Here is a 12,072-nt window from a genome sequence, read left to right on the forward strand (position 1 = left end):
ACGTCTCTACCAATCGCATGGCCGCTCCTGAGATGCGCGTCGCTGATTGGTTCCGCAAGACGGACTCGCCACATTCAAAGTTTTACAAACTGAGGAGAGGAGAAAAGGGGGAAACGCAGAATTAAAGACCCTGTCAATTTAGGGTTTGCGTTTAATTGGTTTTCGGACACTTAATCTTATATTTTGCGTTTTTCCACCTCACAAAGATTCAAAGATAACTTTTGGGACGAGGAGGACGGTAGGTAACCTTTCAAGTTATTTAATTCATGTGAATCCCGGTGTTAGCGCCAAAAACAGAGGCTAAGTCAAGTTGTTGCTAAACTTAGCTAGCGTTGACGTTTTCCCCTTGTCTGCTTCTTTTTAAAATGTATATATTTTTTTAAACTTGTTCAATTAAGTGAGCGCTAAATCGAAAATTGTGGGGTTTTTTTGTATTTTTTATGGGTTATTGGGCGTGTAAACATTTGGTTTTGGTTGTAAATACGAGGCTTGCTACGTGCGTGTGTGATCGTCAGATGTTGACTAGTTTTACGCTTCGTTTTTGGTCACACCGACACTCAGACTGACTGAGTTCGTGCTCCAGTTCTTATTTTGATTTTCCTTTTTCAATCACTTCCTTTTATTGTTTTTAATTGGTTTTATTGCTATTAAGTTAACATTATAATTTTAAATGCGTCTACTGTAGTAATTTTACCTTTGTGTTTACTTGGGGGGTTTTTTTTTTTTTTTTTAAACTCAGGTTCAGTCACAATGTCTGGGAGCTCCTCCTTTATCAGTAAGAAAGAGGAGAAGGCAAAGAACATCCAGGTGGTGGTGAGATGCAGGTAAATGAGTGGGTTTCTGCTGCAGGCTGTGGGGGATCTGAACTATATACACTGGATGTTCGGTTTGTGTGGAACCAACCTGTCACATCTAGTCTCCCATCGAACCATCTGCTCACACTTGCTTTGCAGGCCATTCAGCATGGCGGAGCGCAAGTCTTCCTCTCACTCCGTGGTCGAATGCGACCACGCTAGAAGAGAGGTCACGGTCCGAACAGGGGGGGTCGGTGACAAGTCGGCCAGGAAGACCTACACCTTTGACATGGTAGGTTATGTCCACAGAATGGATTTTTTTTTTTTTTTTTTTTTTTTAACTGAAGATCTCTAGCCAGAGGGCTATTGGTACAAATCTCATTGTCCGGCTGCAGTGTTGTTGATTTACTCTACCCTTCTGAAAAATTACCCTGCAGCATGTTACTCAGATACTGTAAATTTGCTTTGGGTTAAAAAAAAAAAAAAAAAAAAATTTCTTTGTTCCTCTAAGCAACTTTAAATTTCTTTTAGAAGATTAAAAGCCTTTTTGAATATTTTAAAACCATGATGATGTTTCAAAAACTATAAATGACTGAAGTTGTAATGTCTCTTCAAAGAGGAGCCCTGAAGTATGTTGTTACTATAGCACCTTTTCCACGCAGGTATTCGGGCCATCGGCAAAGCAAATTGAGGTCTACAGGAGTGTCGTCTGCCCCATTTTGGATGAGGTTATCATGGGCTACAACTGCACGGTTTTTGCGTGAGTTTTACTTTAACAAGTGCTTCAAATGTAACTTGAGTGGCTTGCATTTAATGTCTTGTTAAAGGGATAAATGCAGTGCAGTGACTAGAGCTGCAGCGCTTGCATGTGATTGAACCAGTTTTAATTCCCACATCCTGCTATAGTACCTTGGAATGAGATGCTTATCCCAGATTGCAGCAGTAAAACTTATCTGCTGTGAAAAGGGGTAAATCACTGTAAGCAGCTTAATGTTGTTAAGTACTTTGGGGGAACAAAATGTCATCTATATGAATGTTACTGTGCACCGTTTACAGATATGGTCAAACTGGAACAGGAAAAACTTTCACGATGGAAGGAGAAAGGTCCCCAAATGAAGAGTTCACTTGGGAAGAGGTGCATGTCTAAGATATCATTAAGTGTTACTGATGTTACTTTAAGTCTGAACATCAGTTCCTTTTACACTAGTTGTAAATACATGCTCAACAGTTTTTTGTATTCTTGCAATTTTTTTAAGGTATAATTAACCAGACACTTTGGAATTTATTCTTTTAGCACTGAAAAATTAGTCTTACAAATTACTGCTTTCCCCAGGACCCTCTGGCCGGTGTCATCCCACGCACACTTCATCAGATTTTCGAGAAGCTGTCAGAGAACGGAACTGAGTTTTCTGTCAAGGTCTCCTTGCTGGAAATCTACAATGAGGAGCTGTTTGATCTTCTCAGTCCCTCTCCTGATGTTAACGAAAGGCTCCAGATGTTTGATGATCCACGTAACAAGGTATGGTGAATACTACTTCTCAGCTGCAGTGCAAAGTACTTTAGAATTAACCAGCATTTTCCTCTACCTGGGGAATTTTTTTTTTTTGGGTTTCTCACTTATCATGACTTAGTCTTCAATCTTCAAGTGCTTCAGCTTTGTGTTCTACCATCATTCATTTCTATGAATGCTTTAACTTTATGACGGATATACTTGTGCATCAGTTCAGAAAAGCCTTTTCCTGATCCTTTTTTGTTTTCAGCGTGGGGTCATAATCAAGGGACTTGAGGAAGTATCTGTGCACAACAAGGATGAGGTTTACCAGATCTTGGAACGTGGTGCTGCCAAGCGGAAAACTGCCTCTACCTTGATGAATGCCTACTCCAGGTACTGGCTGGCATTGAGAACCATGCAATTCTGGATGCTTTTTCTTTTCCCTAGAATGAAGAAACTGACTTTTTTCACTATGTTTCAGTCGCTCTCACTCAGTGTTCTCCATCACAATCCACATGAAGGAGACCACTGTTGATGGAGAGGAGCTGGTCAAGATTGGGAAGCTCAATTTGGTGAGCTTCATTTACTTTTGTTTCTTGCCTTGACTTTTGGTATATTGCAGCAACTGTGTGATAGTCATTCGTGTCACTTACCCTTCCAGGTCGACCTTGCTGGCAGTGAAAACATTGGCCGATCGGGTGCTGTGGACAAACGTGCCCGTGAAGCTGGAAACATCAACCAGTCCCTGCTGACCCTGGGCAGAGTGATTACTGCACTGGTGGAGAGGACTCCACATGTGCCCTACAGGGAGTCTAAGCTCACGCGCATCCTCCAAGACTCCTTGGGTGGGCGTACCAAGACCTCAATCATTGCCACAGTCTCTCCTGCATCTGTCAACCTTGAGGTCTGTCCATAGTTCTAGCTGTCCTTATCCACTAAGATTTAGAGATGGGTTTTTTTTTTTGGGGGGGGGGGGTAATTTTGTTTGCTGGACCCTTCTAGTGATGCTGAATTCTTTTTTTTTTTTTTTTAATTTTATTTTAAACAGGAAACTCTAAGTACTTTGGAGTATGCCAGCAGAGCAAAGAATATCCTGAACAAACCTGAAGTGAATCAGAAGTTGACAAAGAGGGCACTTATCAAGGTCACTATCTTCTCTAAATACATTTTGCAACCCTTATATTTCTGCATTTAGCAGACTCTTTTGTCCAAAGCGACGTACATCTTAGCAAAAGTACAATTTATGCATTACAATAAGAGAAAGAGACATGGCTGCAGACATGTGACTCAAGTAAACATAGTTTACTTTCCACTTGCTGCACAGATGTTCATCGTTCAGGCAGGTGCATAAAACACAGGGTAGACATCCTGATACCTACCACTTTTTTTAATATTATAAGATACACAGTCACATACAATGCCGGAGTAGCGGCTGAATAAAATTTGACCTCATCTTTTACACTTAAACTGTTGGATGCTTTCAGAAGTATGTATAAATTCCACCCCCCCCCTTCAGGAATACACTGAGGAAATTGAGAGACTCAAACGTGATTTGGCTGCAGCTCGGGACAAGAATGGTGTCTATCTGTCAACAGAGAACTTTGAGTATGTGGAATTTAATACTTGCAGTTTGACACTGAATTTCAAGTTGGAGCATGTTTGAATACCAAGTAATTAAAAAGGAAGTGGCTTGTTTTTCATTAATTTTTCTAATTCAATATTTCAATTTTCAAAATCATAGCATTATGAACAGCAAACTGGTGGCACAGGAGGAGCACATAGTGGAGTTTACAGAAAAGATTTCAGCCCTGGAAGAAGAAATGAAGAGGGTATAATTTCTGCTAACATCTTGAACCGAGGAAGCTGTACACTTACCACTGCACAGGTCAGTTATTCCTGACCTCGACTGTCTTTCGGTTAAACACAGGTGGCAGAGTTGTTTTCTGACAGCAAGCGTGACCTGGAGCTCTGTACGGAGGAGTTGCAGGAGCTCAGGAGGCAGCTGGAAGCAACCCAGCAGGACCTTCGGGACACCAGGATGAGGCTCAGCGAGGAGGAGTTCCTCGTCTCAGAGCTGGAGAGCACAGAGAGCAAACTGTACGACACTGCAGGCAAGGTGAGTATTTCAAGCCTCCTCTGTTTTGCTACACAGAATGTCTATCGAACTTGTCACCTCTTTAAAACTTTCCCATTTTGATGCTGTTTGTAAGAAAGTAACTGATCATAATATGAATATGACTGGGTTTTGCTAAGTGCACATCGTTAAATGTCAATGAAGCACTTCTCCCTCAGTATTAAAGTTTCACAGTAGAACTTAAACCCAGTGACACAAACTAAAACAGTATGCTAAGAAAATAAATGTAGCTCAAGAACAAAGGGTTGCAGTAGAAAAAGGGTAGTGAAATGTTTTCATTCAAAAGACAATTTGGGTTTTTGTTTAACGGAGGTAATGGATGAAGACAAATCAATCTGAACCAGTAACTCTCAACCATGAGCTTTGGCATTGTGGTGTAAATTTCAGGTTGGAACAGCGTGGTGCCTCTGAACCCCTTGGGGTGAAATCCTTCGGTGAAGGCAGCATTTTTTTTGTAGCCTAAAGTCAAATCTGTTTTTTTTTTTTTTTTTTTTTTTTTTTTTTCCCCTCTTCTCCTCCCCCCCTCGCCTCAGCTGCTGTCCACCATCAAAGTCAGCACAAAAGATGTGACTGGTCTGCACGAGAAACTGGATCGCAAGAAGGCAGTCGAGCAGCATAATGCAGCCATGCAGCAGAGCTTTGCTGACCAGATGGAGGCCTCCTTCAGTCACATACAGAAATCTATTGAAGAACAGAGTGTGAAGCATCAGGGGATGCTTGACTTCTACTCAGAATCAGTGGGTGAGTTTCACTTTAACATACAGGTGCACAACTCAGGTTCCAGGAAGACTGGGCCTGGTTCATGTACTCTTGAGTAAGGCAGTTAACCTCAATTGCTTCGGTAAAATAGGAACTCTAAGTCTGTGGAACTACTTAAATGCAAGTGATTTCTATTTGTCCCAACAGCTGAACTTTTGAATCGAAATGGCACTGCTTTCAGTGAAGCCACATCAACCATTGTACGATCATTTAAAAGCATCAAAGATCTTGTCAGTAATAGTGTGATCAAATGCCACGCGGACATGGTGGAACAGGAGTTGTTGTGTCAAGCAGCCAAAGACAAGCTTCAGCAGGTTTTGGTAAGGACCCGTTTCCAATGTTGCAGAGGTTTTTAAAAAAAAAAAAATTCTCCCCCCCCGCCCGCCCTTAGTTTCTAAAGGTGTTATTGACAAGTTTCAAAACCCCCTGGCTGCCTGTTATGCAAATGTAACTCCAGCAACAACTTCCTATTTGTGTATGCATGTGTGTGTGCACTCTGCATTGTGAAAGTTCAGTTGCCTAACTTCCTACCATCATCAGCTGAACTTTTATGTTAAAGCTTCACAAGAACACAATGTTTAAAGTTTACTTTGTAGTTTGCTAATGTAATGATGCAGTTGTACAAATTACTACTCTGTAACTTCATAGACTTGTTTTCTCATGGTATAGTGGCATGTTTGTTTATGCATGAACAGTTTTGTCTGCCCCTGTTAATCATTTATATTTAGCTGATACCTTCCTCCAAGGTGGTTTACAGTGCTACTGTAGATCGAGTGCTTAGAGTGAAGTTTCTGCACATCCACAAAACATTCTCACACTACAGACAGTTTGGAGTGACCAGTTATAGCATTTGAACTTGGAAGAAACCCACAAAACCAGTGGGAAAACAAGTTTTGTGTGCATATTTGTATCTTGCTGACCATTTTTGGTGTTGCTTCACAGGATGAACATAAGCATGAAATGGAGGAAGGGCTACTGGCAATTATCCTGCCAGGTCTCAAAGCCATGATGGAGATGAATGAAACTCTGAAGCAAACATTTCACTGCCATTCCCTCTTGGCTGGAAAGGTGAAGGATGTCATCCTTTGAAATTGCCATGTATTATTGTCCGTTCTTTTCAGTGTCGTGGTTTGCGTAAAACATGAACACTTGTTGGCAACTTTTTTTTTTTTTTTGGTACTCAGCTGGAGGGCATGAAGTGCGAGATGGCCTCGTTCTTTGGGGAGCACATTCACGCACTTGCCATGATACAAGAGTCCACACAGATAGGGCTCCGCTCCCTGCAGGATGAGCAAGAGAACTTGAGGAAGCAGATTGCCAAGGCCAATGAGAAGCATGCAACAGTCAGTGGTCCGCTTTTACTTTGAGCAGTGTGTAATTGTTTTCTGTCCCTGTATAGGTACCAGCCTGTTTTTGTCTTCCCCTCCTTCCTATCTGCAGGGCATAGCAGAGGTCATTTCATGCCTTCAGAATCAGCTGAACCTTCTGGGTATGGACACCAAAAATGACTTTGGAGAGCTGCTGAACCAGTCAAACGCTGTCCAGCTCCCAGTGAAGCGTCTCCAGCAGGATGTCCACTCGTGAGTACTAGTGGGCAGGGCTAGGGGAAGTGGTTCAGCTAAGTCACTGCAGCTGTGACTTCTTTTTTTAGCTTAAGGTTCAGAGTCCTACTGTTCGGGTTAGTTTACGTTTATGCTTCCTGCATGTATAATGCAGGCTTAACAATTATCAACCTTAGATACAAACTTGCAATTAAAGCACAGTTGGTGTTTGCCACCATTTCCTAGCACCCATGTTTAAGTAGCTGCCTATAGAAGAGACGTAAACAAAAAAAATGCTCATTCTTCACTGAACAGGGATAATTCTGTGAAACTCAATAAGTAAATGCTTGTTTGTGAAGGAATCATGTTAACGTCTTACGGCAGGAAAAAATTGGTTCCTGGGTGACAGTTGCCAAATAACATTAAATAACCAAAGGGAGTTGTATGCATGACAATGAAAATGTTTTATTTTTGCTCCTGGAATAACCCATTGACTTTTGTGACAGTTGATAGTTACAAGTTTATTTCTATTAAAACACAAAGTACCTAGTTTGAATCTTGCCTCCTGTTGTAGTGCCTTTGATCAAAGTACTTACCCTAAATTGACAGCAAATGTTCCCCAGTTCAAGTGGTTAAATGTAAATAGCTTAACATCATAACTTGTCTTGGGGGGGAAGCAAGCTAAACGAAAAATCTTGTTTCATCTTGTACTACTGAGTTAATATCACTTGATAGTTTTCCATTATTATGGAACATTGTCATGTCTTACACTCTGCATAACTTTGTGTATATAGTTAAATTGGACAGTGAGGTGGACTACTTTATGAAACTGTCAGGAGTACAGGAGGGAAAGGGGACAGAAAGACAAGTCTTGAAAGCAGGAATGGCTTCAGCAGCTCTGAGAAAGAAGGACTTTGTTCCACCAAATCAGTGCCAAGACAGAACCAGCAATTGGGCTTTTGATTTTAGGTAACTTGTGAGTAGGACAACCGAGCAGCCATAAGGATCTGAACTGCTTTTGCCAAAGTTTTCATATAGCACACTTTTTTTTGTCTCTATTAGCTATGACAGTCCAACCCATAAATCTCATACAGGCAATGTACTGCAGCACAGAAGAGCGCCGCCGCCTGTCAGAGCTCTCTGGAGTCCTCTGCCAACGAACTCATTGTCAAAGTCCATCAGGTGGCTGAGGAAGGGAAGCAGGTAGTGGAGGAGTTCTCCGGCCAGTCCGGCTTCCTCAGGGACTCTGTCAACCAGGTGGCTGAAAAGAGCGCACTGTGGCACGAGGCCGCTGTGGCCAGCGTTGCATCCTTCACGAAGGAGCAGCTGTTGCACATTGCTGCCTGCAAGGCATCTTCTCAGGACATGAAGCAGGTGAGTGACACCTTTTCACAGTAACAAATGTGAACTCAAGTGGCTCGTTGGTAAATTGCTATGTGCTCTGTAGTTTGGGTCAGTCCCAGTTCATCCACAGCGCCCAAACGGGTACTGTGTGCTAGAAGGCTGGAGAAGTGCAAGCTGGCCTGTGTATGTGTGCCAGCAGTAGCCCCTACAGGGCAGCAGGTGCAACTAGGCATGGGGTTTGTCTTCTACTGTTTCACCTGGGGAAGCTTGTAATATATAGTGTGAAGAAGCAGGAGACTCATCGTTCACTCAGAGGACACGTGCCTCCGGTTAAGTCTAAGCAAGTGTAGGTGCTGGCTCTTCATATTTTCCTTGAATTTCTAAAATTTAATAGGGTACAGAATTCAGGATTTTTGTTGCTAAATTCCACTTTCCAAAAAAAAAAATCACCACCACCAAAACCCATGCGCTTGTCTCAATCTTTTTTTTTTTTTTTATTTTTTATATTCAACTATTTTTGTGGATATTTGCTTTGGGAAATGAACATGATCAACCCCTCCCCCCTTCTCAGTTTGGCAACTGAGATGCACTTCAGCCTTCTGTCATCTCACTAGTCCTATACATGTGTCCCGTAATGTTGTGCACCTGAACCCATGTGAGTGTTTGTGACTAGTGTGTGGAAGAAAGCTGCGAAGACGCAGTTACGGAGGCAAGAAGGCAGCTTCAACTGAGGCACTCCGCTGTGGAGGAGACCCTGATCTTCCTGGAGAAGCACATCACCTCAGATCGGGTCACTGCGCAGCAGTATGAGGTACAGCTGTCTGACAGCACAAGCAGGGGCCTCTCCAAGGTGCACACTTTCCTGACGGAGGAGCTGAAACGGGACGTGCCCACAGGTGAGTGCTCCACATGAGCTGCAGCTTTTCCCAGCTTTACTGGAAGTCAAATGCCTAAACTGTGCCCTTTACTTTTTTTCCCATCCTTCCAGGCCAGACTCCTCAGCGCAAGGACTACGTCTACCCCAGAGTCCTCGAGAAAACGCAGAACCGAAATGAACTGCTGGAACACTTCCGAAAACAGCAGCAGGAGCTCCAGGAAGCTCTCTCGACATATGAGACTGTAAAGGAGGAGCAAGTCGATCAGGTATAAAGAGACATGACACATCACTCTTGCACAGTGCTCCATGTGTGGTTTGGAAACCTGCTTTGAGCTGTGTTTTTGTACAGGACTCCTTGGAGGATGAGGTTAGCACCTGCAATGACAGTGCCATCACAGAGCATTCCTGCATTGAGGAGACCATGATGTGCAACGAAAGTGGAAGGGCTCCCTTTTTTAAGGTATGACTGAGCTCCTTTTTCCATCAAAATTTTGCAAAATCTTGTTTTGTGACTAATCTGCCACCATTTGTACTGAGAGCTCAACTTCTTTCCTAATTGAAGCACAAGAGAGGTGGGAAGAAAGAAAACAAATCTGATCGATCAAAGATGGAAAATGAGAAGCAGTCAACACCCCCACGGTCCAAGTTACCTCTGAGAGTTCAGAACTAATTATCATATAAGAAACTTTATTTGTATGTCTCATTTTAATTGTTTGATCATTTCTGTCCTTTTACTTGTTGGTCACAGTTGTCACTAATGCTAATTTTTTTGACACTTTTTTTTCCTGGATTAAAGTTTTAGCTATTGAATAAGTGGATCACTTAATGTTTTTGTAAAAGTTTCTTAAATTGACAGGTTAACAATAAAACTTAAGGATTTTTTTTTTTTACAGTTGGTCTCAAGTTGTTCTGTTAAAAATTCTAGGTTCAAACACCATACAGTGACGGGATGGCAGTGATTTGGGGGGAACACAAATGAGACCCGCTTTTATGTGTTCATGTGGAGGACTGTAGATCTTGCAGTGCCTTAGCCCCACAGTTGGGTGTGGGTTCAGTGCCCATTCCATCTCCTGTGCAAGTTCTCCCTTTGTGTAGGTTTTCTCACACAGTCCAAAGATGAGTTTCTGGTGGATTGGTGATGCTGAATACAATAACCTGGTGTGTGTGTGTGTGTGTGTGTGTGAGTGTGTGTGAGAGAGAATGCAGCTTTAGTGCGCTGTACCCATCACTCTAAATCACCTTGAATAAATGTCAGATACAAATTTGATCACTCTGTCCCTTTGGAGAGAAACGTCCGCTAGATGATTACATGTAAAAACAATAATGCTCAAAGCTCCCTACATTGGCCAGCAGAGGGCGCATGCGCGTTTCTTTATATATTGGGCAAACAGGCTTAAGTACCGTGGCCACTACGAATGGTTTTTTTTTTTTTTTAAATCATTGTTCATATTTTTGCTTCATGGAAGAACACGGGAAGAGATTAAAGTATGTGCAGAGGATGTAAGGGTCATGTAGAGAATGAAGTTTGTTCAAACACACGGGGGGACTTTGTGGCCACCCTGTAGATCATTATTTGTTCAATCACAATAATTAATGGATTTATTTTTTTAAAAGCATCTACAAGCCAATATTCTCCTATATCCTAGAAAGTGTTTGCACAACTAAGGTGTGTTGCAGTACATTGTCCTTAAAGTGATTCATTGTGGCTCTATAGGCAAGTACTGTTCAGTTGGGTTCTTTTTTCTTTAAAGTAATTAAATGAGAATATAAATATTCTCCTTTAGTTGGTTTACTTTGCAATTACAAGGTTGTGTGTATTTTAGTTCAATATTCATTATGTTTTGAGTAATTGACAGCCCCTGAATATTGATTCTGATTACACTGATTATTCAAAATTTGGTTAAAGCACAATTCATTATAAAGTACTTGAATTAGAGGATGGCAATAGTTGAGAACTATTTAAAATGGTGTAAAGCTTCTGCGATGTCATCACAACTAGACCTTAGGTAAACTAATCTTTAACCGTTTCCATCTCAGTGTTTTTTTGTTTTTTTTTTCCCCTCTGGTGTTTTTGCAGCCTATAAATGACCAGCTGGAATCTGAGATTGTATCAACCGAAAAGTTAAATTTGTTACTTGTGAAATTTACTACAGTGGGGTGGGTAGGACAAAAATAAGCATGGAATGGCCCCATGGTGTCAAGAATCACCCGTGAGCAACTCCACAGACTATGTGATCAAGATGTTTCCCATTTTTCTCAGCTTTTTGTTCACTGAAGTCCTGACAAATCAATGAACTTTATCACCAGTATTAAATATTACACCAGTACTGTACTCTGCTTCTACTCTAGTGAAAATGTTACACCTAACATTTGGTCAAAAATCTAGTTCTCTTGTTAGAAGCGGTGCAGTAAAGTCATCTAAATGTGGTTAGAAACTGAACTTTATTTGGCAGAGAAATCCAGAAGCAGGTGATGCACATTCTCGTATTTATTTCTTAAACTTCCTTGTAAACATATGTTTTTCTGCATGGTTGGCCATAGTCTTAATTTTATGAGCTGTGTGTGGAAACCTTACTTACAGAGCTGCTGCATGTGCCAAGTAGAGGCTTTTATTAGTAGAGTCTCTATATTATAAACTTTAAAAATCTTTATGATCTGGTTACATCCCATATGTTTTTGTGGTAAAGAATGAAAGCCAGTCTAAGTAGATAAAGGGAGGGAAAAGTATCCTGTATTATTGATGAACACATTTCCTGCAGGTAAAGCTCTCTAAACTGTTTCATTGACTACATTTGTAGGTGTAGATAATTTTGAACTGAAGGGAAATTAAATCAGTTAGGGTTTATTCTACAAACACAACATCAGTTAACTTCTCAGAAGATAAGTGTGTCCTGTGGACCATTCCTGCTGCATTTGTATTTGTTTAAGTAAATCTCTTCTAAACTGGCTGATGCCTTTACAAACACTGCCATTTTTTTTTCTATTTAAAAAATTTAAATATTTAATTATACTGTAAAAATATAGACAATATAATGCACGCACAATTTAATGAACTTGCATTTCTTTGGAGAAAAGCATCTGCAAATAAAAATATTTCCATGCATGTTTGTTAGCAAGTTTGTGTGAAGGAG

The 12,072-nt window shown here is 41.2% G+C and overlaps 1 protein-coding gene across 1 annotated transcript; it reads left to right on the forward strand.

Moving 5' to 3' along the window:
- Positions 1–95: 95 nt before the first annotated feature.
- On the forward strand, positions 96–9,611 carry kif11 (kinesin family member 11). Its single transcript, XM_018761009.2, has 23 exons — positions 96–238; positions 740–824; positions 954–1,086; positions 1,457–1,554; positions 1,851–1,929; positions 2,128–2,313; positions 2,555–2,679; positions 2,768–2,858; positions 2,948–3,190; positions 3,335–3,430; positions 3,803–3,891; positions 4,028–4,115; positions 4,214–4,402; positions 4,954–5,161; positions 5,327–5,499; positions 6,122–6,247; positions 6,364–6,522; positions 6,620–6,759; positions 7,815–8,094; positions 8,738–8,960; positions 9,053–9,207; positions 9,291–9,401; positions 9,504–9,611. Exons 2-23 carry the CDS (start codon positions 751–753, stop codon positions 9,609–9,611), a joined length of 3,174 nt encoding a protein of 1,057 aa, XP_018616525.2. The 5' UTR covers positions 96–238; positions 740–750.
- The last annotated feature ends 2,461 nt before the right edge of the window (positions 9,612–12,072 follow it).

This window comes from Scleropages formosus, chromosome 24 (genome assembly GCF_900964775.1).
Source record: "Scleropages formosus chromosome 24, fSclFor1.1, whole genome shotgun sequence".
Taxonomy (NCBI): domain Eukaryota; kingdom Metazoa; phylum Chordata; class Actinopteri; order Osteoglossiformes; family Osteoglossidae; genus Scleropages; species Scleropages formosus.

Excerpts from the sequence above, each read along its gene's own strand:
- kif11 (XM_018761009.2), top strand. The coding sequence starts at position 751 with ATGTCTGGGAGCTCCTCCTTTATCAGTAAGAAAGAGGAGAAGGCAAAG. Across the intron at positions 3,431-3,802 it reads CAAAGAGGGCACTTATCAAG|GAATACACTGAGGAAATTGA; the intron begins GTCACTATCTTC and ends CCCCCCCTTCAG. Across the intron at positions 5,162-5,326 it reads CTTCTACTCAGAATCAGTGG|CTGAACTTTTGAATCGAAAT; the intron begins GTGAGTTTCACT and ends TTGTCCCAACAG.